Source organism: Centrocercus urophasianus, unplaced genomic scaffold, assembly GCF_019232065.1.
Source record: "Centrocercus urophasianus isolate 14NV4802_14NV808 unplaced genomic scaffold, USGS_Curo_1.0 seq_13, whole genome shotgun sequence".
Classification (NCBI taxonomy): Eukaryota; Metazoa; Chordata; class Aves; order Galliformes; family Phasianidae; genus Centrocercus; species Centrocercus urophasianus.
Window position 1 is genome coordinate 49,471,405 of NW_024884475.1, and position 27,686 is coordinate 49,499,090.

Sequence of the window (27,686 nt, forward strand, 5' to 3'; positions counted from 1 at the left end):
GTTGCTTTTGCCTGACCCTAAATCTTCCTTATTTTGCTTTAAGCAATTACTTTTTAATATCTTTGTATGTTCTGCTCTAGAATGAAAAATGAATCAAAGAGTAATTTTATAAAAATGTTGTTTTTATGTACCACAGGGCAAACACTACATATTCATTATAAAAGAACAAGGGAACGATCAGTTGAATTTAAATTGAAATTGATGGAAGAAAACACATTTTGACACAATGCATTTAGTCTACACAGCAGAATACCACAAGACTTGAGTAGAAGCCTGAGTTTTGAACAATTTATAGACATCAAACTACTACTGGATAAGTTGTTTGGAAGACTTTAGTTCTGCAGTTTGTTTTGTCCTTTTCTAGACAGGATGTTGTCCCTGGTAATCTACCCTGCTGTTGTAAGGATTCTTTCTGCTTATTTGCTTTACTATTAAATACATAACTGTTCTCCATAAAGTAGGAGATCTTTCTTCTATACAATTTTTTGAAGCAAACTAACAAGCTTGTGTTACCAACTGTGCTCATAGGAAACTCCCCCATGCGCTGTTTTTCAGCCAGAGATAACTTCAAATTCCCAGGAAAGGGAGAATTTCTAAGAAAAAAGGATGACTTCTGCAATGAAATCTGAGCGTTAGTGTTTCCTTCCTCAGTGGTGTGTAATGATTGGAAGAGCCACATGGAATTAAGACCATCATGAAATGATAGGACAGTAATTAGGGCAGTATAGAAGACAGAACAAGAAGAAAGCCTCAGTCTGTGATGGTATTTTGCGTGCACTGATACCACGTGCTTTGTTTTTCGAGTCACTGAAGTGTTTCTATTCAGAAACATGACCAAACTGATTTTTTTGCATTCCAGATTCCTTAAGTGCTAATAGTACATGACAGTACACAAGGTTCAAATATATGGGAAGGAGGGATTTGGGTTTTTTAAGGACATATATTCTAAATATGGTTTTATTCTGAATTGAAGATATTTTATCCATAAGAGGAGAGGAGTGTTTTGGTTTTGTGTATTCAGAAAGCCTGGTGGTATTGACCTTTAGCCTGTGACAGCAGTTTCTGGTCACTGTCATAATCTAAGTAACAGCACTACAAGAAAATATCTGTTGTGGTAATAAAACATGATGTATGCTCTGACATGCCTAGAGGAGTTCAGAAGAATTTCACTGCACCTTCACATTTCCTTGTTTAGTACAAATTTAGAATGTTGTGACAGACTTTCTGTGGGATTCCGCTTGGTGTACTTGTGCTGTATAACATATACTGATACAAAGCTAAAACAGTGCTTAGAAAGGTGTTGGAAAGGATAAGATAAGCTCTTTCATATCTTCCAAATTTCTATAAAGCATTCTATATATGATGTCCAATACTAGAGAAATCATACCTGCAAATCACCAGGAACCTTTTGCAAGTTGAAGCAATCTTGGTATAAGCTAAAAAACTGATGTATCTAATGTAGATGTTACGTCATGAATGTTAAAAACATTCAATAATTTTATAGTTTGTTATCAACATGTTTAAAGGTAATATAGAATACTTCTTTTTGTCACAGATACTTTTTTGGTATAGTGTTTGAGTTTCTGGTGTTCTGGAATTTGGAGTCTTCCAGACGTGTTTATGTAACATTGCAGTGTGGAGTATCTGTTCTATTCTGAACTGGGGTGAAAAGTCTTTGTCACAAAGTTATTCTAAATTGTATTTCCATTGCTGGGCACTGTGCTACCTTATGTCAGAAGTATTTGGGTTTAGGGTTTGAGCCTCACTGTCCTTGAATGGTTTTGTAATCCATCTCCATTTCTCAGAGGCCACAGTTTTAATGTAATCTTTCTGCCTAACTCCTGGGTTTTTTATCACTTTCTTCCCATCCCGCTTTCCTATTTACTGAATTTAGTAGAGACTACTTCAATTTTATTTTCCGTAGAGGAAGTGGCAGCAGAGAGAAAATCTTATTTGGTGTGAATTCTACCCCCAGCTTGAGAGGAAAAAAAAATTGTATGTACCAGTTCCTGGTACTGAGTTAAATTAAAAGCACGATAATTTCATTTTTATTCAGAAGCTCCTGTCTTCTCTTATTAGAGTTTTGATACTGTATTTCTGTCCCTTAAGAGAGGAAAGTTAAGCATGATGTCTGCCCATTGTGAAACAAGGTGACTTCCCAGCTGTCTTTGCAAGCAAGGATTAGTTTATGACATAACTTTGTATTTTACCGCAGAGCTGTGATTCATAACTTTTAGGTACTGAATTTTTTTCCCTTTAAAATGTTATGATTAGCTGCACTTTTTAATAGAAATACTTATTGAATTAGTAGATGGAAGTGTATATTGAATAAACATTGAAATAGAACATTATTTGCTTCAAAAAGTGAATTGAGTTATTAAATAACAGAACTAGCTGGTCTTGTAAAATATTTGCAGGATTCAGTTGAATTTTGTACTCTTAAAGCTTTTATAAAATATTTTAAGTGCTGCTTACGGAAGATCTAGCAAGTGCTTGTTAAATGATCAATTTTGAATGGAAGGATATGCTTTTATAGCTTCTGTTAGGCTCCTATGAGATTAAATGTAATATAATTGGTGGTAAGTCGGTGCCTGGTCAAGTAGAGCAAAGTTTAGGTTTTAAAAAGTAGCTACTTGAGTTCCATGGTTTGAAAAGACAAGATAAATGGATATATAGATAATTAAAATCATTTGCAGATAGATTATATTTCAAGAGCGTAAAGAATTTCAGCATTGTCTGGAAGCAGCCTGGATTTGTTGTCAGATACCGCATCCTTCTGCATGTCTGTCTCACAGGATCATGGCTCAGAGAAGCTGGCAAGATGTGCAAGCCCAATAGCATGCACTTTAAATACTGATGACTCTGAGTTAATGTAGAAGGAGAGTCTCTGACCACTTTCTTAGTAACCTTGCTTATTAGAAAGAGAAAAATCCAAAGAAATTGTCTATGTCCAGAGGAAGATGCCAGTAGTTTTTTTGTATTTTTTTCTTATTTTTTTATCAGTCTTTTACTCTCTCTGGGTTTTTCCCCCAGCAGCCTCCAGCCAGCCAGTACAACCACTCTGCCATTGTATTAACGTGATTCAAAGGAAAAGAGGAGTAGCTTGAAGTGAGGAGTCGTGCTGTGTGCTGCCTAAGACTGCACACTGCTGAATTCACATATGAAAGTTACAATTTTCTTTCATTGCCTTGATGCCTGAGGTGGACTGTCGGAGCTGTGACAGCTCCCACCACCAGAGATATGTGGCCATCTCCCAGATTTATCTATGGGATTAACTGCTCAAAGGCTTTGAGAATGTGGATTACACTCTCTAGGTGTAAGTTATGCTATACCAACATCTCAGTTCTCGCTTGCTCAGGAAAAAAAAATAAAAGTCAGATGCTGATGGTTTTGTTGCATTGTTTTATTATAGCTAGGAGTGTATAAGGTTTCATGCAAGTGTTCATATAAAGCAAATTCCCATTTTCAGTCTACTGAGCCGAACTGTGAGACGGGTGGGTGTTAAAATCGCAGGTTGCACAGACAACTTCTTATTTTTAACACGGAAGCTGATGTTTAGAAGGACCATTATCATATCTGCTGAATGGCTTCCTTTCTGTCCCCCAAAGCAGTACTCATTATGTACTGAAGAGGAAACAGCTTTCTTTGTGTTAGTTGTTATCCTGGGATCTATGTGCATGTGCCTGGAGATACCTTTTGTAGCCTGAAATGAAAGAGCAGTGAAGGTCAAGTGAATAAGACTCTTTATCAGGACTTAATAAATCTACATGCTTCTGTGAGTCCGTAAAATCATACTAATGGTTCTGAAAGGTAGCACCTTTTATATTGGGCTAGGCACTGTTGGTTTTTGTGTTTGCTACTTAGAAAATGTCACAACTTGTAATGAAGCGCTGTGTTAGAGAAGATTTAAACCACAAGGGCATTGTCTTTTGAAATCATTAGTAATCCTCTTTGCTCAGAAGTTCAGAAAAACTTGCATGTGCTGTTGTGCATCAGTAGATCTAATATATATCCATCTGTTGCTTCTGCCAGCTAGTTGCATGTCGTTCTAAATGAGGTAACCTGTGTATAGAATATTTCATGGCATTATTTGTGACAGAAATATTTTCAAGGTGGGGGTTTATGCCATTATGATCAAATTCATAACAAACTGTTTATCTGCTGCTGTTATTTCTCTCATGCTGCACTGGGGCAAATTAATTTTCAGTGTCTCTACAGTGCATTTCTGGTGAAACTATAGGTTGTACCACTATAGGTTGGCATGTTGCTATCCAAGGATCCAGGCCTGGGCCCTGGAGGTTGAATGCGCTGTCAGCAGAGAAGCAGTCCTGATGAGCCTGATGTCTGGAGATGTAGCTAGAGGACCTTTCCCTCCAAAACTCACACTGTGTTAGAGCCTCTGACCTATACTGTATATAAGGAATGCAGTAGACAAAAATGACATAGACATGTCCTTACTTGGCTTCAGGAGAACCTGCATGTCCACAGTTCATGAGTATATCTCACCTACTCAAGAATGCAAACTCCTGTGGAGTTTTGTTTAGCTGCTTTTGCACCTGGTAAGTTTGAAATTCTCCACAATGACTTTCTTACAGTTTTTACATATAACATATTCACTTCGCAAAGCCTAATTGCTGAAGGCCAAGCCTTACGCAGCAGAGTTGCTGATGTAACAAATCAGTGGAAAAAGACCCGGTGCCAAGATTTTTTGTGTAAGTTCTGTTGTTTGTGGAGTTGTTCACGTATGCCTCAAGAAGAACTACAGGTATTATATGTCTATATGCTGTGCTTCCTTTTAGAGGCTTTTCTGAAGCAATTATGCTATTGTGAGCAAAAATAGAATGTAGGTAAATGCAAGGAGTAGTATTACCTTGAGAAAGTTTCATTTAAATTAAGTTTATTGTTAACTCAAAGAGTCTTAAATTTGGCTTTGCTTCTCATTTCTAATTTTGGCTGAGATTTGCTCGGGGCACCCACTAAATATCTGTCTTTAGATTACATGCCAGACTGTAACTGGCTGCTCGGTCCATAAATCAGATCTTGATAGGGGAATGCTATGTGTGAGGAGATAGAAATTAGTGAGCTGTGTAGTTAGAACACAAAGAACATCTTTTAACTGGCTGATTTGGGGCAAAATTGTCAGAAGTTTATGTGAGAGATTGCTGTTTTCTTTGTAATTGACCCAGGAGAATGTGATAAGTAGTGTGGGCTACAGTCAGACTGCATAATATTGACTTTTTAATGGAGTTCCCTGTAGTCTGTAGTTGAAGCCAACAAAAATAAACAGCAGCAGAAAGCCTGTCCTTTACTTGCTGGTTAAACACTGAGATACCTCTTCTCTACCAGAGGGTATTTTTTGGTATTTCTGTTTCCTCTCTGTACAACACTGTATCGCTAATATTTTGGGGACTTTTCAGTCTGCTCTTCAAGTGAAAGTGCCTTTCTGAAGTGTGAGTTCTGTGACCAATATTGCTACTGTGATCCTTTGCAGAGTGGATGCTCTTAGGCAATTGAAAAATACACGACATTTCAGCAAAAACAGTATGACTGCCTGTGTTCCAATTCAATTTATGTATGTACTTAGCATACACTCTTTCCTTCCACAGGCATTTCCTATTCAAAACAGGAACAGGGACCACACCGCTGTTCAGTACTGCAACACCAGGGTACACAATGGCATCCGGCTCTGTTTATTCCCCTCCTACTCGGCCACTACCTAGGAACACTCTGTCCAGAAGTGCTTTTAAATTCAAGAAGTCTTCGAAGTACTGTAGCTGGAAATGTACTGCTCTCTGTGCTGTAGGAGTCTCAGTGCTGCTGGCAATACTGCTGTCCTACTTCATAGGTGAGTTCCTTTGTTTTATAACTGTCATCATAAATAGGGGTATCAGATGGACTGTCCCATATTAACCTTCATGTATAGAAAAGCTTTTGGTAACAGTAAAAACCACAACAACGACTTAATGAAAACTTGTGATTCTTTTGAGATAATAAAAAATCTGAGTACTTTGAAAGCATTCTGTGACGCAACAACAGTTGCATTAACTTCAAGGAAGTATTTGAACTGCAATTAAGCTATGTGGTGTGTAGTCCTTACAAATGTATCTGTAAAATGAAGGCTGTTGTGTTTTCTAACAAAGCACAACTTGCAGCATGCCTGTGGAATTCTTCTCATTTTGTGTTATATGTAAGCAATGAAGCATTTAGGAGTTATAATTTTCATTTATTATATATGTGTATGTTTGTGTGTACATAGAGCAAAAGCATGACGTAGACTTTGGTTGCAAGGTAGAGAAAATAACTGTCCAGAAGGACAATGTGGAGAAGAGGCTTCTTCCTCCTCTGTAGGGTTTTTTTAATTTTCCGTTTTGTTTTTAAGTACTCTTTCCTAGTTTGTGTTCTATATGATTTCTTTTATTTTGTCATTACTTTATTTAATTTCATAAATCTTTGCTATAAATATATCATTTGAGTTTTAGACAGTTGACTGCTTAACTGTGAGGTAAACATTACTGACTTCTGTATGGGAGCAGAACAGGCTTTCAGTGTGCATGTATCTTCTTCTGTGGCTTTGTCTAGATTACATATTTTGTTACCTCTGAGTCCTTAATTGGTTTTCAAAGACTTTTTTTTAACTGATTTTTTAATTAGAAGTTTAAGTCAGCACTATTATGTTAATAAAAGCGTAAGGGTCTGCTTTTGTAAGGCATTGCTCTCACTCAAATTCAGAGTCTTAGAAAGTCAAGGAAAGAAAATAGAAAGGGGAAGAGTCAATCTCTCCTTCTCTCCTTCATTTTAAAATCTGGGTAAATTAATAACAAAGCCTAGCAGGCTCTCTGATCCCTAAATCTTCATTGCCTTTGTTGAAACAGGCTTTCTACATTTCAATCCAGGGCAGAGCATAAGCTGTATAAAGCCTTTGAAGTAGTTCTTTCTGGGCTGAAGCTTCTGTGAACAATGCAAGAAACTGGGTTGCTGAGTAGCTGGACAAATTCCTGTCTGCCATGGCAAAGCAGAGCTTCTGAAGCACCCTTTCCACTTCAACTGTGAACCCCGAAGTAAAAAATGCATGTATAGAAATGTAGGGCTTGCCAGTACTGCCCAATACTTTTGCCTTGAATTATTTTTTGTGTGAATGTACACAGAAGCATAAAGGTGTGGCTTGAAGTTAACCTTTAACACTGCATCTTTTTTAAAAAAGATGGAGTTGAAATACTTCCATTTATAAAGCATGTTAATTGTGCTCAATATTTGTAATGTTGCCTCTTAAGTCTTTATAATCAAACATCTGCTGCCCAAAAAAGTGCAAGAAAAAACTCAGTATGAGGTATCACTATCAAGAAATAGAGAAAATGGCCACACAGATAGTGAAATATTGCAGATCTCATTGTGAGCTGAGCTGCACTTTGCTTGCCCCAAAGAGCAAGATTACTTATGAATCTGAGAGGTGCGAGGAGTTAGCTGAACTGGATTATTTCTCCCACAAGCATATTAAGAAGTATGAGCAAGTCTAATACATCTCTTTTCCTGTATTCAGGAAAAGAATTGGGCTTTCCATAAAATGAGAGCTTTCATCTCCACACATCATTTATTCACATACTCTGTTACCAAAAAAAAAAACCAAACCAAAAAAAAAAAAAAAAAACCAAAAACCATAGCTGTACTACATCTCATGGGTGCTTGCCAGCTTTTATTCTTGCTGAAATAAACAATGCACAAGGGCCTTCCTCTGCCCCGTCGTCAATAGGGAGCTCTTTGCCTACTGGTGATATTACACATATTTCAGCTAACTCAGCAATCTAAATGTAAAATCCAGCACTCAGTGATGCTCTCTAGAGAACAGTGGGTCTATAAAACCATGAATGGCTTACGCTCATTCATATATGTCGTTTTCGCATCTCTGCAGGTGTATCAGAAACACTCTCTATTTAGTAGGCTAAGTATGAATTGGTGGAAATCATTTATGTAAGATGGAAACAGTCCTTCGTCTTGGTTAAATATTGTGTAGGGTAGATATGAAAGAGAAACGGCTGAGTAGGTAAATGATAATAAAATACAGTCTTTGGGAAGGGCTGTGGTTTTGTGAGCCCTCCAGCACTGCAGTGTGCCCTGAACACAGTGATCCAGCTTGTTTGCTGAGGCCTACAGCAGCTGAGATGGCATGTCACTTCTGTGAAGCTGGTTTGAGGTGCATTTTTAGCTTCACGGAGAGGCATTGCCACAAGCACGAAAATGCTTCAGCCAGTGCTGTAAACGATGCTGGTATGGATTGATAAGGAATGTGGTATGGCTTGTGTGACTGTGACAGCTGTAGGTAGAAGGACTAACTGGATCGCTCACCTGGTGACCAGAATAGCAGGCTCTTCTTGGGGCGAAGGATGAACATGTCTTGCCCAGGCTTATTTTAGTTGCAGTGGGTATGGAATAGAGAAGATGACTTTAGATCCCCTCTGCTCTGACAGCATACGGCAGAAGAGACAGTTTGCTAGACTTGGTGTCTGCCTTTGCAGAACTGCTCAGTCAGTTAGTCCTGCCAGAGGAGAGGAGCTACACTGAGTCTGGTCTGTCTTGCACTTCTTCCATCACTGTGACAGGAAAGACTCCTACGTTTACAAAGTCTACAAAAGGAGGTGAGAGCAGCAGATATCAACATAGAGAGGGACCAGAGCAAGTGCTGCACTGTAAGGCCACTTAATGCAGTCTTGGGTGTCATGAGAAGTTGAAAACATTATTTCAGTCTAAAGTAAGGAAAATCTCACTTCCAGCCTTCCCGCATACTCTTGATTTTCAAGCCGTGGTGGTCTCTCTTTTGAAACACAGAGAATGTTGAAGCTTACTGTTTCTGTCAATGAAACATGCTGATCTTTAGAGAAAATAGAAATGAGTTGCGGAAAGTGGTGACCTTTTGTTTAATGGGTTTGTCTGATATTTAATTATGGATAAATAATTATTTAATCAACAGGAGCATGCAAGAGGTGCTGAACCAAAATACAGCGCAGCACGTATAGAAAAGTAGACTGAAATAAAAAGCAGCTCTAGTTTAGAGTAAAGGATTAGAAGAACAACTCCCTGAAACAGTGTGTTAAAAAGAAGAAGAAAGAATATAAACTTCTTAGTTTGGGGATTGAGATTACAGTGGGATTTCTTTAAGAAGCTCTTTTGGTTAACTACTATACATAATAAGTTTTGCAACCAAGAAAATGTCAATTTTATTTCCAATATGAACATTTTCAGAAAACTTTGAAAAATGTTATTTTTCACTATTTGGAAGACGAGGAGGAAAAGTATTAAATTTAAGCTGTGAAAGAATACGAAATATGATGTTGCCTTTGTTTGATTTCTTTTTATATACACATGAAGAGTTTTACCCAACATTGTACAAGCAGTCTGTGTGAGAGCTGGAAATAGAGTCCAGCTTTACAATGTGCGAGACAAAACAGAACTTTGTCTTTTTTCTTTCTGAGACTTACTACTTGGCATTCATTATTTGTGGTGAATGCATGAAGTGACAGTTTGTTAAAGCAACACCTAGGCAAAAAAATGGGCATCAAATCAAAGTTTCGTATATAACCAATATCCTACCACTTATATATTTGAAGATATTCTCTGTTTACTTTTGGTGTTAGCAGTCAGAAGTTGTTTTCAGCATGTCATTGCATAACAGGCTGACGAGCTACAGTATTGGCCCAGTTGGTACAGCAGTAATAATTTCTTTTTTACCATGGATTCATGCTGCATGAAATGAATGAGTATTTGGGGATTTCAGGCCCCCCCTTTCTTGCCCAAGAATTGTTTTGGCAACTGATTCTCCGTTGCCAATGTCACTGTCAAAGTTGCTGTAAGAAGCTGATCCAGGGCCATTTTCACTTTCATGGCATTAAACAGGCAAATGGTTTTCCTCAGTCAGTGCTGAAATTAGAACTACTCAACTGGGCTTGAGAGTTGTGCACTGATAGATCGCATGCGTCTGTCATGAGTGTTGTTCCACATCTACTAAAGAGTTTTCTATTAACATAAAATAGTCTTCAAATACATTATGAGACCTGATCTGTTTAGTCTACCTCTTCTGTCCTGACTTCTCAAGATCAGTCTGTGACAATTTGAAGCCTGTTTGCATTTAATGAGCACTTTATCCTCTCTGTAGCTCAGAACTGATCATTGTGCTAGATTTAGCTATGCAGCTGGTGGTCAGGGGTAGAATATACACCAGCCTGTTGCTCCTCGTGATAAAGCAAATAATTATTGGTGGTAATGTAAGGGCATCGTGGGGGGAGGAGGGGGAAGAACTTTAAATTAAAAAGACCACAGGAATATTTTTATCTCCACTGCTTCCTGTGAGCAGTTAAGTAAATCCGTTTTGGGCAGGAAGGCTAACAAGAAAGCTAACTTTTAGACTTAAATGAAACGACTTCTGGGAAAATATATGTTGTAGTTTATATTTCATTCTTTCAGAGCCAGTAGGAAAGTCGCTGTTCTATGACTCAGGGGTGACCACATAGACGTAATCCAAACTGGAATTGTAGTATGAACATAGGAGAGATACCAGACTTGAAAGCTGTGTTAGATAATCACAGATAATACATCTCTTCCACATTTTTATATAGATAAATTGTGTTTATTCCCTTGTTATTATATTGTGCATTCAATTTTTTACCCAGTCTGAAAATTGTTACTGATAAGTGTAGATAATAAAAGTAAACTGCAAATTTATTTGCTAATGAATTTCTAATAATCAACATGCTGGAAAATTGTCTTCAGGGTGTGAGAGAGAAATTTCTTGAGAATAAGAACAGAGCAACTGAGGAGGTTTTATGTGTAGAAGAGATGGATGGGCAGGAAAGATAGTTATCAAGGTTTGCTGTTAGAGAAGACTTGTCACAGAAGTACGTAGGGTTTGAAAATTAGATCTAAGGGCCAATTAACTCTCTTGCAGGTGAGTTTAAAGTGATCTTGAAAAATTAGAAAATTTTCAGTTTCTACACACTTAAATTAACTTTTCATTTATCCAGTGTTGTTTCAGAGTTTGTGGTCTGTGGCTCTGCTTGCATTACAGAGGATGTAGTGTGACAGCTGCTGTGCACATTGTAGAGGACCAGAGAGATACCTTTCCTGTGGGGCTCGCTGGCAGATGTCCTAATAGGGCAGAATCACCCTTCACAAAACTAATGGATTTAGAACTGGATTTTTCTTAGAATGACTAAATATACCTGTAATCAAAAAGAATCTATTTTATTTCATCACCAAAGAACAATATGATATGTCTTTTTGATTGCAATGCCTAGTTAACAATATTCTGCTGTTCGTAAAGCTCAATTACTGCCAGGATAGAAGAAAACAACTTAATTAATAACGCCATTTAAATGGAATTTTTATTACAGTACTTGGCATAGGTATTGTAATTAACAGGCATGAAGGAGAATATAGTTTAGTTGCCATTAATCACCTTTACTTTCATTATGTATTCACAAACTTTCTTTCTCTCCTATCCTAACTTTCTTTCTACTCCTATCACTGGAATCTCTGTCAAGATTTCCAAGATTTTTTTCTGCTGTATTTCCAGCAGAGTGCCTGCATTCTCTTCCCATTCTGACTCCTTAGGTTTCACATGGACCTTGGTTGTGACTAATGTTTCAGTGAGTTGTGTGGGTTGGAAATATGTTCTCTGTCTGCAACTGTGTGGCAGACTTTCACGTATTGCCAGGTTTATGCTCTCACTGCATTTCTCATTCTGTAAAATTAGTGGTGCTGAAGTAGACTAATACCTGTAAATATCACAGATTCAAAAAAAAAAAAAAAAAAAAAAAAGCATCTGGGTCATGGCGATTCCCACTATCAATACATCAATACAAGCTGTGAGACAAAAGGATTGAGCCAAAAATGACTTGAGTATACTAATGGATGGCAGCAGGATATGAGCCAGCAGGGTGCCCTCGCAGCCCAGAGAGCCAACCGTATCCTGGGCTGCATCCAAAGTAACGTGACCAGCAGGTCAGGGAGGTGATCCTGCCCCTCTGCTCTGCGCTGAGACCTCACCTGGAGCACTACATCCAGATGGGGAGTCCTCGGTGCAAGGAAAGCATAGACCTGTTGGAGTGCATCCAGAGGAGAGCCACATAAATGATCCCAGGAATAGAATGTCTCCTCTATGAGGACAGGCTGAGAGAGCTGGTGCTCTTCAGCCTGGAGAATAGAAGGCTCTGAAGAGACCTGAGAGCAGCCTTCCCAGTATCTAAAGGAGGGCTACAAGAAGGAAGGGGAAGAGTCTGTCCCCTTTAGCAGGTTCTGTTATGGTAGGACAGGGGAAATGGTTTCAAATTAAAAGAAGGGAGATTTAGATTGGACGTAAGAAGTGTTTTACACTGGTGATGAGGCACTGGCACAGGATGCACAGAGGAGGTGGTGGATGCCCGGTCCGTGGGGACGCTCAAGGTCAGGCTGAAGGGGCTCTGAGCAGCCTGATCAAGATGTGTCTCTGTTCTTTTGAGGGATCCTCAAAGATTCCCTCCAACTCAAACAAAACTGTGATTCTGAATGTGAGAAATATTTTGAATTTCCTCTTGGTCTGTTGTCATCATTTGAAGAAAGTGCTCTGAGATTTTACAGTTTACCAAATCCATGTATCACAATGTATCGAAACCTGTGTTTTGATACACAACAAGGGCGTTTTCCTCATGTTTGCTGATTGTACCAAGCACGTAGGAGAACCAGATAAATTTTGCATGTTCTTGTGCAATGTATGCATACATGTGCAGCTGTGAAAACGACCACAGTTGCAGTACTATGGAAGGTACGTAACTCCATTCTGTGTCACAGCGTCTCATCATAACAATCCTTCAGGCTTTTAAGGGAGGCTTTGGGTGTCTCTAATGCTTCTGAAGGCAGCAGCACTGTTCTATATCGGCCCTCTCTTCACAAGCTAGAGATTTGCATTATCAGTTCCAATTTGGTGGGATTTTGAAGTGTCTGCCTCTCAAAGTACGAAACTGTGGGTGAGATATATGCCACTGTCTTGTTCCTGTCCAGAGTGGACACCTCTATGTCTCTCTCAGCTCCAGATATTGTAGAAAGGAATTGCCCTGACAACAGTACTGTGGGGGAATGAAAGGGTTGGCCTCTGCAGTGCGTGGCTCTGCTGAGTGATAGTCAACCTGTTGTACTATGTATTACTGCTGGACCTTGCTCTGGGAGGACAGAGCAGTAGATATCCCATAGAAATGTAAGGCAGTACTTAGTACTAAAGAGTGCATAGCCTCTGCTGTTAGAACTGCAGCGTGGGATTATGTAGCCATATAGCTGGTGAACGTACAATTATTTAGCAAGTAAAACCCATCTTCTAAAATTTCTGAGGGATTTTAATAGCCAGAACGGATAGGATTCAGTAATAGGGAGAGAAAGAGTCCTTGAAGTTTGAAGTACCAATCTCCTAGTTCTATTTCAGTACTTCATAACCTGCAAAAACTGACCTGTAAAAGCCAGATAACTGGTGTTTGTAGACCATACCTTAGGAATAAGAAGTCAGACAACTCATTTTCTGACATATTATTTGTGTTAAAATAGGCACGACTGTCCACAGCATTCTAAAGCTTAATATTAGAGATAATAATTCCATGGGTTTATGCATTGGAGTAATTTTCAGCTGTATCCAACATGTAAAAATTTTTTGCCTGTGGCTTCTAGGTATATGCGTGAGGTTTGTACCGTGTTTAGAGCAGACGTTGATGAGCTAGTTGTGTCTCCATAGCATGGAAATGTTTATAATTTCTTGTTTATACCACTTGCTCTCAAAACTGAGAGACAGGGAACGCCTAGTCAGAAAATGACTATCTTGCATTTCACTACCTTGTTGGGCTGATTGGACTAAAAACATTTCCAATATCTTTCATTGAAATTGCACCACAGCTAAGCACATTGAAATATGAGTGCATTGAATGTACTTTTTTTGTTTCCAGCAAAAGTAATGTTATGGATAATGTCTTCAGCTAATGTTTTTTAAGCAAAAATCTTGTTACTAAGTTCTATACTAAGCACAAAACATCATAGTTACTATTTCAGGAGTGCAGAGTATTAACATTTGATTGGTGTTGTAGATGTTGCGTGCTGTTACTGTTAATGGCACTGAAAGTAAAACATTCATTGAGAAAAATAATCCTTACACAGAAGGATGTAGGAACCTGTAATTTGCAGTCAGGAGGTTAAGAGAGACTTGACAAGATTTTGCGGGATTAAAAAAACTAATCCATCAAGGAGCATACCCACCTCTACTCCCAAAAGGGTTGTGTTCTAGTTATGATTTGCCACAAGGTTTTTGTCAACAGTCCTGTCACCCTTCCATTTTTGCCAGTGGAGCAGATGGAAACTCAGTAATCCTGGCAATGTTACATGTGTAGTGATGAAATACAAGACGACATGATGTCACTGTCCATGGGTTCTACATTTTGCTGTCATGCTGCAGCGTATGGTTCCTTTTCAAACTATGAATGGTGTTTCCAGGAGTACTGAAATGTCTTTCAAGCATGTTACATGGAGATGTGCTTCCTTCTGTAGTATTCCAGAAGATCCACAAGTTGTAACAATTATTCAGCTTAATGGCAAATATTTGAGAAATGTAGTTAAATTATACTAATTACTCTTGGATTAATAACAAGCTTAGAGTAATTTGGAGATGTTGTTCCTGTTTTATCAATGGAGGTAAATACATACCAAACTTGCTGTGAACAATCTATTTGATATTACATCTGTGACTCAGATGGCAAGTACGCGTGGCTTTAAATACAGGTGTATTTCCCCCACTGCAGCAGTGAAGCATGCAAGTTATGAGTCCTCCAAAGCTAATAGGAACCATTAAATACAAGATTCTATGTTTTCAAATACATGCTATTTCAGAAGACTTCATTCACAAAACCGAAGAGAAGGTTGTCTCTTAGGAATTGTCACCTATAACAGCATTTGTGATTTCCTAATCTCTAGGAATAGGAGATATGTTACAACTGTTCAGATAATGCATTTGAAATATTGTTTCCCTCAATGGTAAAACCAACTAACCAAATAAGGATGAGTGGTTTTGCCTAAATGTAATGAAATAGGATCACACAAAAATCATCTTCTCTAATGCCTCTAATAGAGTAATACAGGAGGGTTTTAGGTAGTGAGAGCAGCTATCAGCTGTTGGAAAAGTTAGCCAGCTCAACAAGTCTCTAAGAAACTGCTATATTTACAATGTATTTAGATGGAAAAAAAACTTACAATTTATCACTATTATAGTACTGAAAAGATGGTATGATTATGTAAATAATACTTAATTGAAACCTGTAAAACAGCCAGCTGTATTGTTAACACCACTGTGCTAAACACTAATCTACTTGAGTTTCACACAAGGTGTGACACAGTAATTTGCTACAATAAATTTGTCTTCACTTGTTAAAGCTTTAAACTCATCTGTTGCTCATCTTCTTTTTCATCTTGGAATGCCAAGTTTCAGAGCAGTTCCTATTGAAGCATTTTTTGTTAGAGTGGGTCTGCATTTGACCCCAAAGCTTCTCACAGTTCTAAGTGATTCAATTTATTTGCCGAGTTTTCAGTCCCCAGCAGGGTTCTTTTCTGTCTCTCTCCTATTACTAATCTCAGGTAGAGGTAATGCTATGTTGGTATACACAAGTTGGAAGGGGAGAAATTCAATCCTTTCTTGTTATTTCAATTCACCCGGAGCCAAAACTAGAAGTTTAAAGCAAGTGCTTATCACTGAGCCGATATCTTTTCATACAATAATAAGACCAATCAATTCTCTCCATCAGTTGTATAAGTGACTGCTGCTTTAGAGCTAAGACTGCCTGTTCTTAAGATCACTTGTAAGATTTTATAGTTCACTGTCATGGCTGATTTAGTGGGGATTGGGAGAAGAATGTTTAATCTGAAACTGTAATCCTACCTTGTTTTTGCCAGGGTTTACATAGCTATTAAAGAAAAGGAACAAAGTGGCTTGTTGGGCATAAACCACTGGACTTACAATTAGCAGTAGGGTTGTCTTTGTATCATGGGTTTCTTCCGTAACTCATTTATGATAAATTAATTTTTTTGTTTTCTTTTTATTAGTACTATTTTTCATGTGCCTAGAGTACATCTTTTCTCACAGGAATAATTTCATAAATGCCACGTCTCACTCTGGTGAGTCCTTTGGAGGAACTACTGTCATGATATGTTATTGCAATCCACATAAAACATATTAATGACAATAACATTAAGGATTCTCTATCTAGTAGCTAGTTTCTCCTCTGCCCTTATTTTTATTTTTGGCCCAAGCACAGAGCTGTTTACCCAGTCATGATTCCTGGTGCTAGAGTGAGGAGCTGTATCTTTAGGAGGAACTGAGCTAAAGAAGAGAGTGATATGGAGGTTTCTATGGGAGGATGGTTGAAATTCCTAAACTGACTTAAACCTTGAAACTTTTTGCACAAGTTCGTTAGCATGTGCAGATGGATAGCTAATGCCTTACAAGGTCTTGAAGTAAGATGGATTTGTGAAAAAGGCCTCTTTGATGATGAACTCAGCATGTTTATTCTGCTTTTTAATATGGAAATAAGTGGAAATTGCATGGTTGCAAATTGATCTGCATGTCGTGCTTGGCTTATGCATCAACACAATTGTATAGTTCATGTAGGTGAATGATTATTATCTGGCATTGATCTAAGTCACTGTGAAGAAATCGTGCAGAGTTTACAGGTTATTTTGTTTTGGCCTCAGTCACCTACCTTTGATCTCCAAGTGGACAGCTGTAATTGTGATGCCATGAAGCCTAACAAACAGCAAAGGATGAGAAAACCTATATGTTGACTTGCACGTTCAATCAACTCGCATATGATCTCAGTAGGAAATTCAAAACAAAAGCTAATTTATGGAAAAATATGTAGTTCTAATCACAGTTTAGCTCTGTGGGGTTCCAAATAACACACTACAGTCTCTACATGCAGATGCTTTCATCTAACATTCCACATTTGGTAACATTCCAAAAGTTCTTATCAAACCTTATTATCATCTTTTATTAAATCTTACTACATTTCTCCTTATTGCATGTTTGCTGTAATATTCTGTCATTCTTAATATGGAATAAAATAGCTTTGATCTTTTTTAGACAGTCATGAGATGGAAATATGCAACATGAGTGTTTAACTGTACACTCTAAAATCTCAGCTCTATGTGTCCTTTGAACATCACAGTAATTGATTCCTGTTTCTTTTTCTTTTGGTTCTTGAATCTTTTCATCAGACTGCACTTCTTTATGCCATCTATGTGCAAATAGGTTATATATGATTGCACAGTGCCATTTCATTATTATTATATCCCTCAAGAATTTTAGTGGGAGGTTTTTGTTTCTGTTTTCCTGCAGTAAAGTTTTTAAACTATAAAAAAATGCTTGGGCCCATGCACTGATGCTCTTGCCTAAGTGAGATGCTTCCAATAGATGTTGAGACATTACATTGGCATTGCTTTTCTTTACACTGCTGTTTTATGAGGGCTGCCATCTAGAAAGGATGTTGCCCTAAGCAAAACTTCTGTTGGAGCTGTAGAAAAAAATAAAATAGATAAGCACAGACCAGAGCCTCAGCTGTTTACTAGAAAGTAAGTTTAAAAGAGAAATAAGGAAGGAATTAAAAGACTGAAGGAAAAGACTAAAGAAATGCCTGAAGGAATACAGAAAATTAATTATCATGCCATCTTAACCCAGACTTGGAAAGTGTAAGTCGGGAATTTTTTCCACAATGTTTGACAAGGAGATCATTGATTATGACTTTATGAGATAGAAACCCCAAATTTATAGAATGTTTTTCACGCTTTTCTGTGAACTCAGACAAAACAACCCTGTCTCTAAGCATTCAGCAATCTAGTATGCATGTTTTCATAATTTCTGCACCTGTAATAACTTTCACCATCTTGTTAACTGTGAACAGTATTATTTGGGGGGAGGAAAGAAAAGGAGGGAAAAAAAATGTGTTCAGGAGAGGCTCAGGATAATACCTATGGCTATTTAGGTTATCGTGAGGGCTAGCACATATCAGAGAATGCTGGGTGATCATAATGAATGGCAAGTGTGAAACAAGCTGTAACAAATAGATATTATTTAAGTAAGCAGTTACTGAATAATGATCTCTGTCTATGTTGTAAGAAATCTAGATTCTCCCTTAAGCTTTGAACGTGCCGCACATAATGCTGTTGACAGAATTAGACCATTGTTATGTAAAGTCACTGGCTTGACAGCAAGAATGAGACATCTAGGCATACAAGTTTAGAGAAGAATAAAAGTTCCATTTCTTGGTAAATGTACTAAAAACACGTACACCAAGCCTATAACGCATCTTTCTTAACAGCTCAAATACAACTGTAATTTTAAACAGTATATAATCGTCTTTGACGGGTAGTTGAAGGAAGTAACTTTTTTCCATTGCAGATTCCTGACGTGTAGAATCATAGAATTGCTCAGGTTGGAAAAGATCTTAAAGATAATCAAATCCAACCACAACCTAACCGAAGCACCCTAACTCTTAACAACCCTCCACTAAATCATGTCTCTGTGCACCACATCCAAACAGTGTTTAAATGCATTCAGGGATGGCGACTCAACCACCTCCCCGGGGAGCCTATTCCAGTGCTTCACAACCCTTTCTGTAAAGAAGTTTTCCCTGACATCCAACCTAAACTTACCCTGGCGCAACTTGAGGCCATTTTCCCTTGTCCTGTCACCAGTGAAAGGAGACCAACCCCTCTTTCACTGTAAGCACCTCTCAGATATTGGAAGAGAGCAATAAGGTCTCCCCTCAGCCTCCTTTTCCCCAGACTGAACAGCCCCAGTTCCTTCAGTCTCTCCTCATGGGCCGTATTCTCCGAGCCCTTCAGAAGCCTTATTGCCCTTCTTTGGACCTGCTCCAGCACCTCCATGTCCTTTCTGTTCTGAGGTGCCCAAAACTGAACACAGTACTCGAGGTGAGACCTCACCAGTGCTGAGTACAGGGGCAGGATGACTTCCCTAGTCCTGCTCACCACACCATTCCTGACACAAGCCAGGATGCCATTGGGGTTCTGGAGGCATTCAGGGCCAGGCTGGATGTGGCTCGAGGCAGCCTGGTCTAGTGATTGGCGAGCCTGCCCATAGCAGGGGGGTTGGAGCTAGGTGATCTTTCAGGTTCTTTTTAATCTAGGCAATTCTATGATGATAAATATATGATGCACCTGTTGACTAGTCTTTTAAAGAAGCTTATAAGCGCGCACTCTAAAAAATTGGAAAAAACAGGCTTTTTGTTGATTTAAGGAAGACAGAAATAAATAAAGAACTTATAACTTGTAATTCACTTATTTAAAATTTTAATTAACTGTTTTTAATTGACTGTTTGATCTGCAGCAATATCCAATGCATCCTATTATCTTAGAAAAGAACAGATGAATGCAAATCACTGGCAGTTGATTTGCACATCCTCTGGTCCACTCCAGGTCCTTCAGAATAAAATAGCTTCAGATTCTAATTATAGCTGCGAGAAAAATATACGGGAGATAATTTAAAAAACCACTTCAGTGTTCAAATATTTCATTTGAAAATGTATTGCCAACAGGGAGATGAACTAGAAGACAATCCTTCAACAAGATTGAGCAATAATTGCAATTTACTTAGTTTAAATTATAATCTTTTTGCATTGCTTTAAATATAAATTATATTCACTTTTCCTTATGTGCAAGTGTGCATATATATTATTCTATTAATTCTAGGGAAGCAATTTTGTAAACCGTAGTTTGAAAGCACCAGCACCCGGAAATACATAGAAGAAGCAGTCCTGGAAGATAAGTTAAATATCTTAGCAAGAAGCTCATCTTCAAGTACACCTTCATGAATAATAAGACTTGATTACCGTACCTTCTAAAATACATGGGAGAAGAGAAGAAGGGTTGCCAACATTGTTCAGTTCCTCTTACTAACTTCCTCCACAGTGCTGAGTATTTTATGTTCATAGAGCATACTCTATAGATATCTCTGGAGGTCTTGGGGAGGTGCTTGCTCCTTTGAAATAGCCAGGATTTTTTAAATTATTATTTCTGCTGTCCAATGTTAATTTTTTATCTTTTTTTAAGAAGAGATGGAATAATATTTGAAGTCCCTTTCCCAGTTCAGGCCAGTTCATTTCCCAGTTCTGATTCCTTCTATTTAAAAGAGCCCTCCTGTCTTGGAAATTTCTCCTACTCTCATAAAATGCGTTGTCACCTTCAGAGTTCTTTCTCTGAAGACAACATCTACAAATTTGTAATGTTGCTTGTTGGATTACTGGTACTTCAGACACATACCCTGTTACTGTTGCGCTACTTCTGTGATTGAAGCCTCTGTTTATATGCATACAGTTTTGCTTATTCACCCTTAGCACCTGCACATTTCATGCTTTCACTTGCACAGTGTATAGGGTGTTTGCTATGCCTTTTGTTTTTTGTATGTGCCTGTCAACCATAGTACTTTAAAGAAAATAAGGTTGATGTTGGTGGCTAATGAAAGAACACTCTTGAATTTTGACCGATAAGGATCTCTGATTTTTACTACGTATTGCTACTCTTTCCTAAAAATAAAAAATATGCTTGCTTTCTGACACCAATCGTCAACCCCAACAAAGTATGTGTACTCATAGCTGTGTCCAGATTTTTTCTGTTGAGAGCTCACCTATTGGGTGACAGCTCAAAAAAAAGTGATAGCTGCTGCATTCTGGATGCTGGAGGATAACATCTGTCTGATTTCTTTACCAACTGCTTTTCTGTTGTCTTCAAGTGATTTTCTGTTACCATTCTCTTCTGTACCTCTCATAATTTTGGCAGAAGAGGCTTTTGAGCCAGCGAGCAAGACAGTGAAGGGAACCTCTACCTAAGCAGGGCTCAGCAGGTAGTCATCAATTCTCACCATTCTAGTTTTGTCACATAGTTAGGTAATTATTCCACCTCTCTCACTACCTATTAATAAGAGAACCTGTTTGTTTTTGGCTTACTGAAGAAAGCCTTGAAGAGAGTTTTGAAGTGATAATACAGTGTGTTTCCTCAAGAACAGGTTGCTTGTAAAGAGAATGCATCAAGTGCAGCAATACTTGCTTGAGAAATGAGCATACCAGACAAACAGGCTGACAGCCTTTAAAGAATGAAAGGGCTTGATAGAATCAACTTCTTTTTCCCGAAGCAGATTTTTGTAAAATGTTTTATGTAAGTGTGAACAAGTTTTTTTTTTTTCCAAGTATTTGTTGTGAAATGTGTATCTAGTTGCTTTTTTAATTATTAAGTGGAAATGGAGACTTTGTAGGATGTTTTAAAATCAAAGAACTAGACCTTGAATACAGAGAGTGAAAGGTAAGATCAACCAAGCTTGAAAAAGAAGTTTAAGATGGTTTGGAAAGCCTTAGAAACCCTTTAGAAACACTGCATAGTGACAGATGGTAAGATTACTTGATAACCTGTAACGAACAACAGCATTTTTGTTGATGCTGCTGTAGGCATAAGTGCACTTCTGTAATCTGAGCTCTGAATCTTTTGAATATCCCAGTTCTTGTGGCATGTAGGCCCTGTGTTGCTCTGGAAAAGTATAAAGGAAGGAAGAAAAGCTGAATTGTTCATTTGATTATTGCTCATGTGTTTGAGAATTCAGCCGTATCCACCAGCACCACCCAGACACTGACTTTGTATTTATGCACAGATCCCAGAGAACTTTCTTCTAATGCTTCTTCTTCCTATCCTGTTGAAGAGAATGAAATCTTCATTGTTTACCACTGTACTCTAAAGGCTGTCTATAAAGCTGATAATCCTGGCCGCTAGCAATAAAAATACCGCGTTAAACAAGTCTGTCAGTCCCACAGTACTTTCTCAACTCCTATTTGGTAGCTTGAGATTATTTTGCAGAATGGAGGAGTGTACTGAAATGGCAGAATAGGTAGAGAATATCATCATCTATTTCTGTGCTTAAAAAGTCATTCTGTTCCTCAGTGGGAACAGTCTTTCCAATCTTCATTAAGAAATGCCTCCTTTTTCTTATGGGATTGTGGACGTGTTTGTAATTGCACCATTCTATGTTTTCACCCTTTCCCTGAGGGTTCATCCCTTCTTTGCAGCTGTGGGTCATTTGGATTGAATTGTTATGTTCTGTGACTACAACCGTCACAAACTGTCTCCTTGGTAGAGACGTCTAGCATTCTCTGACAAGTCTTCGCTGACATCAAAAATGTGCCAGTATTGCAAGTTGTTCCAGTGTTAGTACCCTTACTGGTTTGGTAGCCTAATTACAGGCTCAGAGCTGGCTGTTCTGGGAGAGATCCATTGTCTTCATTATCATTATCTATCACCAAATAAATGCCACACTGAAGAGAAATGAACAAGAACTGACAGCCAATTCAAAATCAATAAACTGCTTTACATTGGATTTGCAATTAAAATAACAGCTGGCAAATGGAAAATACATTCCTCGTTTAATTTTGCTTCCTTTATCAAATGCTTTATAAAGAAAAAGTGGACTTGCCATTTCTATGAACCTAATAGAAAAAATTTTCAGAAGTAGAGGGAAAAAAAGTTGAACTTTTGACATCCCTATCTCAAAGGTGGAAGAATCTCTTCATCCTTTTCTAGGCCTGAGAAAAACAAAGCAGCCTGTACACTCCAGCAGTCTGCCTGAATCATTCCACCTCTGCAAATTCAGGACTAGTTCATAACATTTGGCTTGACAGTCTCAGACCCTTTACTGAATTGTGCTCTGAATGTAATGTTACTAGTACCTATACTGCCTTTTGGTTGTTGAGCATCATGAATTTTTAGCAGTTGCCTCACTGTCCTCATAACAAGGATGGAGAAGGACCTAAAGTTTGTCATTGTTTAGATGACTGGTTGAGAAGAGAACAGTTTAAAACCAAAACTAGAAGCAATGCATCGATAAAATAGAGCTTGAATTTGTCTTAATCAGTCAATTCACTTATTTTTTAAAAGTTAACATCTCTTACGACAGTTGAGGTCTATGTCTTGGTATCTGGATCCTGCACTGACTGGCCTAATTTTTTCATGTTATTCCTTTTTGTTTGTAGTGAATGAGGCTTCCCTAAATTCCATAGAGCTCAATCAAAAAGGTGGTTGAATTATTTAGCGTATTAGCACACGCTGTCAGTTTTGGATTGTCTTTAGAACTCTCAAGCAACATTTTTGGTTTGCATTAAAAATATTTTATTAAGCAACATTTGTGAAAGTGCTGTACATATCAGCCTGTTCATTTTTATTAAATGTTGTTTACTGATCTTGGTTCTAGTTCAGTGTTAAAGTTGAGAGAAAAATGGTGTTTTGGTGAGACAACTGTTAGCATCTCTAACAGACAGCAATGCTGCAATGCATGTAGGCACAAGCGCAAAGAGAAGGTAATTGTCACTTACCTTGTAGTAACTATGTTTTGTTTTGAGATGTAATCAATACAGATCCCACAGTCCTTGCTTTTGAAGACTTCAAATTCCAGCTGTTTAGGATTATGAGGGAATGGCTAGAAGGTCATGTCAGGTCTTCCCCTTTTGACCTCCCAGCAGAGAATGAAGAAGTGCAGGGCACATACATAGTACCAGCAGACAGAGCTGATAGTGGAGTTCTAAGCTCACGTGATTGGTAAGGATGCACATCTAGAGAAACCTCTTTCAAAATAAACGTCACTTTTTTTTCTTTTTTTTTTTCCCTTGAAAATACAGGAAGCAAAGCGTACCAAGTTTGAATCATATTTAACTATATTTTGTTTTTCACTGCTGCCAGTGAACTAATATATCAGATAGTGGAATTTGATTCTTGGGATTTTGATGAAATATATTAAACAGATAAAATCATCAGATGATTAATAAACAAGAATTTCAGCTAAGGTGTGACTGAACTAATAGTGGCTAATTTTAGGAATGTGCCAAGAATGGTGGTGGTTGGATTTATGTTCTAACAAGAGGTGGCAGGGGAAAAAAAAAAAAGAAATAAGGTTTTAGGGTCACAGAAGATCCTACATTATCAGGCTTTGACAGGCAATTTAAAGTCTGAAAAGGAAGAGTAATACTAGAGTCAGAGACTTGGAACAAAGAGAATATGTCATGTCTACTAGGGATTTCAGTCTTTGAAGCATTCAGTAATAGGTCTTTGGGTGCAATCTGTTGTTTTGTTTTGTAGTGGTGAGGGGGGCAGGTTAAGGCAAACACTTGGTGAAGATGGTCTTAATTCTGCAATGTTTGCTGTCTCTGTAACTAAACTACCACAGTAGTCTGTTTGTCTTAAGAGTTGCCATGGTTAATACAGAGAGACTGCAAGATTAGAGATGAAACTAAATAGGATGAAGAATTGCTTATCTTTAGGATAGAAGGAATGAATAACATCAACTATAACAGTGATCTATTTCAGGGGCAGAAGAAGCAGAAGAAACTAGATGTAGTGAATCATCTTCCTTATATGATACACTGATGGTCAAAATACATTAGCAGAGAAAAATTTTCCAGTGTATTTTTACTCCCTGGTAGTACTGAAAGATGATTCCACCTTTGGATATTGCTGCTGTTGTTGAATAAATAAATTCAAATTATGCTGAAAGCAAATTAGAGTAATTATAATAAATTTAATTTTTGGTGGTATCATAGAGTCATTGGAAGAAAATGAAACAGACCATTAGATAGCAAGAAGTTTTAAATGTTGTGTGTATCTTTATCATTAAGATGATATTTTTTCCCTATTTTTGCTCAAGTAGTTTAGCTGTGGGGTTCAGAATCACAGCATGGCTGAGATCGGCAAAACTTCTGAGTCGATCTATTCAAACCTTTGCTCAGGCAGAGCCTTTGGGCAGCCTATGCCTGTGCTTTGTCACCCACACAGAAGCGATGTCTGATGTTCAGAGAGAGCCTCCTGTGCTTCACTTTGTGCCCGCTGCCTCTGGTCCTGGCACTGGGTGCCACTGAACAGAGCCTGGCACTCTCCTCTTTGTGCTCTCCCTTCAGGTATTTATGGGCATTGATGAGATCCCCTTGAAACTCTACTTCTCTGGGCTGAGCTGGGCTAGCAGTCTACACCTGTCCTCGTAGTAAATGTGCTCTAGTGTCTTCATCATCTTTCTGGTCCTACATTGGACTCTCTCTACTCTGACTCTTGTATGGGGGGCCTGAAACTGAGTGCAGCACTCCAGGTGCAGCCTCACCAGCACTGAGTACAGTGGAAGGATCCCTTCCTTCAACTTGCTGGCAACACTTTGCCTCATGCAGCCAAGAACACCGTTAGTCTTCCTTGTGGCAAGGGCACACTGCTGGTTTGTGTTGAGCTTGGTGACCACTGGGATTCTCATGTCCTATTCTACAAAGTTGTCTTTCAGCTAAGCAGCCCCCTGCGTGTACTGGTGCCTGGTGTTATTCCTCCTCGGGATTTGTTCATTAATCCCTGGTGGCATCAGGGTTCCCTGGTAGTTCCCCCAACACCATGGAAGATTGGCTCTGGCTTCTATAATTATCATAACTGAACATGTTAACTTGATATCATCTTTTGATGAACGTGACTGTGGGGAATTAAGCACTTCAGAAACTACCTTACACATTTTCATTACCACAGCAACTCAGTACCCAGCATTTCCAGCTCTGCTCATGATTTTGGCTTTGTTCTATAGGCTAGCATGCAGGATGAGCACAAAGTTTAAAGTTAAACAGTGTTGTTAACAGAATGGAAAGGAGTGTTAGTGTTTTAGGTTAGCCCTATAGTGTCCACAGAATCTTCCTTCCTCTTGTGTTGTTTTCCCTTTCTGACTAGCCAGAACAGATCCGTGCGCTGCAGAAATCATTTCGGTAGGTCACTTAGAAGCTTACTTAAATGATTTGTCTCTTTAGAATGATCAAAAATGACAGCAAAAAAAAAAAGAAAAGAGAAAAAGAGAAAGGGCATAATTACTGCCTACCCTTTTGAACATTGATTTGGGACCGGTAAAAGACTCAAAATGAGAATGGGAGAATGGTGAGCTTTTTGTCAGCTGCATTCACTGAAAGCACTGTATCATTAAAGGACAGTGGTAGTAATTGCTTAGTTGCCATTGCTAAGTTGAACTATTATTCTGTGAATGCTTTTTCCTGTAATTTAATTTTTTTAATGTATGACTTTTCCGCTGCAGAGCGTGGAAAGCCATTATTTGTGCAATTTGTCTTTGTGGTTAAGAGCATCAAATAAACTGTATCCTTTACCACCAGCAATGCATCTGTTTGGCCTCAACTGGCAGCTGCAGCAAACTGAAAACGATACTTTTGAGAATGGAAAAGTGAATTCTGATACTGTGCCAACACATCCTGTAACAGTACCTGCTGGAGAAAACGGTAAGTGAAATGCACCAATTTCTTTCCTTCTGAAAGCATTTCCTTCTCTGAAAGCATTTTCTTTCTTTGTGTTTTATTTACATCACCAGTTTTTAACGTTTTTTGTTTATTTGAAGTTCAGAGCCTTTGAGAATAATAGTAATTCGAAATAGCCATGCAGACACTAAGCAGGGGTTGTATTTCAACTGAGAACACCTGAACTAAACATGTGAACTGAACAATGAATCCTTGGTGGTAATCTTGATATAAATAGGAAATCTGGTTGTCAACCAAAATTTGTCTTGGGAATTTACATGCCCTGTTGGATGAGGACAGAAAACATCTCATTGTGGTGAGATGGTGCTGAGGCTGGCCAGCGACCATCCTTTCTTTGGGACCCAGGCTGCAGAAATGGCCACAGCAAAGCCAGGGTCCCCAATGTGACAGGGCACTCTGTTTCATAAGGGGGACCTGATGCCATCTTTGTGAATGTCATTGAACTCCAGATTTTCAGACCAAAGCCTTGTTTGTGACAGAGGAACATAATCAGTCCATTTCTGAAGGGTTGGCACCACAAGAGGTTCTGCAGGGGAATTTGCATATTTTCAAAGGTTCTCATTAGTTGTGCGTAGGTTACTTGTAACCAAGGAGCTTCCTATAGCGTGATGACCTTGCTGTTAAATACTTCTTGTTCTTTTCTTTCTGTAGCCAATGAGGGTTTTTTCCTTTTTTTATTTCTCTCTGAAACATAGTAAGTCACTTTTAATATATTCATGTGTTTTCTCAAAATGTCTTACATATAATACTGAGCCTGAATCATGTATCCAATATATAAAATAAAATAAAAAACTTTATATCCAATATATACAATAAAATAAAAACCAAAAAATAATTTTGTTGTAGGAGCTTTTAAAATACAAACCACATAACAGGATTATTTTTTATCGACCTTTTTCCATGTTGCCCTTTAAGATTCTCAAAACATTTAGGAGCCTATGCACTTTTGGCTAACAGAGGCTTTAAAATCAATAGTTTTTGAATGGAAAACTTGATTTAAATGGTTGATGAATGCGGTATTTGCTTCATTACAGAAAAATCCATTTTCCCTTTCACAAGGTAGAGCTGACCTCCTTACCGCTGAGGAGGAGGAGGCATCTGCCAGCACTTGACATCTTGAAAATTTTTCAAGTTATCACAGCTCCAAGTTATAGAAATAATACAGCTTGAATCATTCTTTCTGTCATCTTTTTAAACAGGTTAAACTTCTGTAGTAGGAGCTTTTCATTTCCTTTACCCTACTGCCTTTTTCTTGCACTTGGATATTCATTATCTCTTTCTGTGTTCTTACTTGTTTTGAATGAATAGTAAGAAGGT

The 27,686-nt window shown here is 38.2% G+C and overlaps 1 protein-coding gene across 4 annotated transcripts in view; it reads left to right on the top strand.

Moving 5' to 3' along the window:
- The window catches only part of TENM3 (teneurin transmembrane protein 3), a 383,293-nt gene that overhangs the window by 262,194 nt on the left and 93,413 nt on the right, over positions 1–27,686 (top strand). For all 4 annotated transcript variants that reach the window (XM_042811517.1, XM_042811518.1, XM_042811520.1 and 1 more), the window contains 2 exons: positions 5,607–5,845; positions 26,211–26,333. In XM_042811517.1, coding sequence (XP_042667451.1) covers positions 5,607–5,845; positions 26,211–26,333 — 362 coding nt within the window. The remainder of the gene's footprint in view (positions 1–5,606; positions 5,846–26,210; positions 26,334–27,686) is intronic.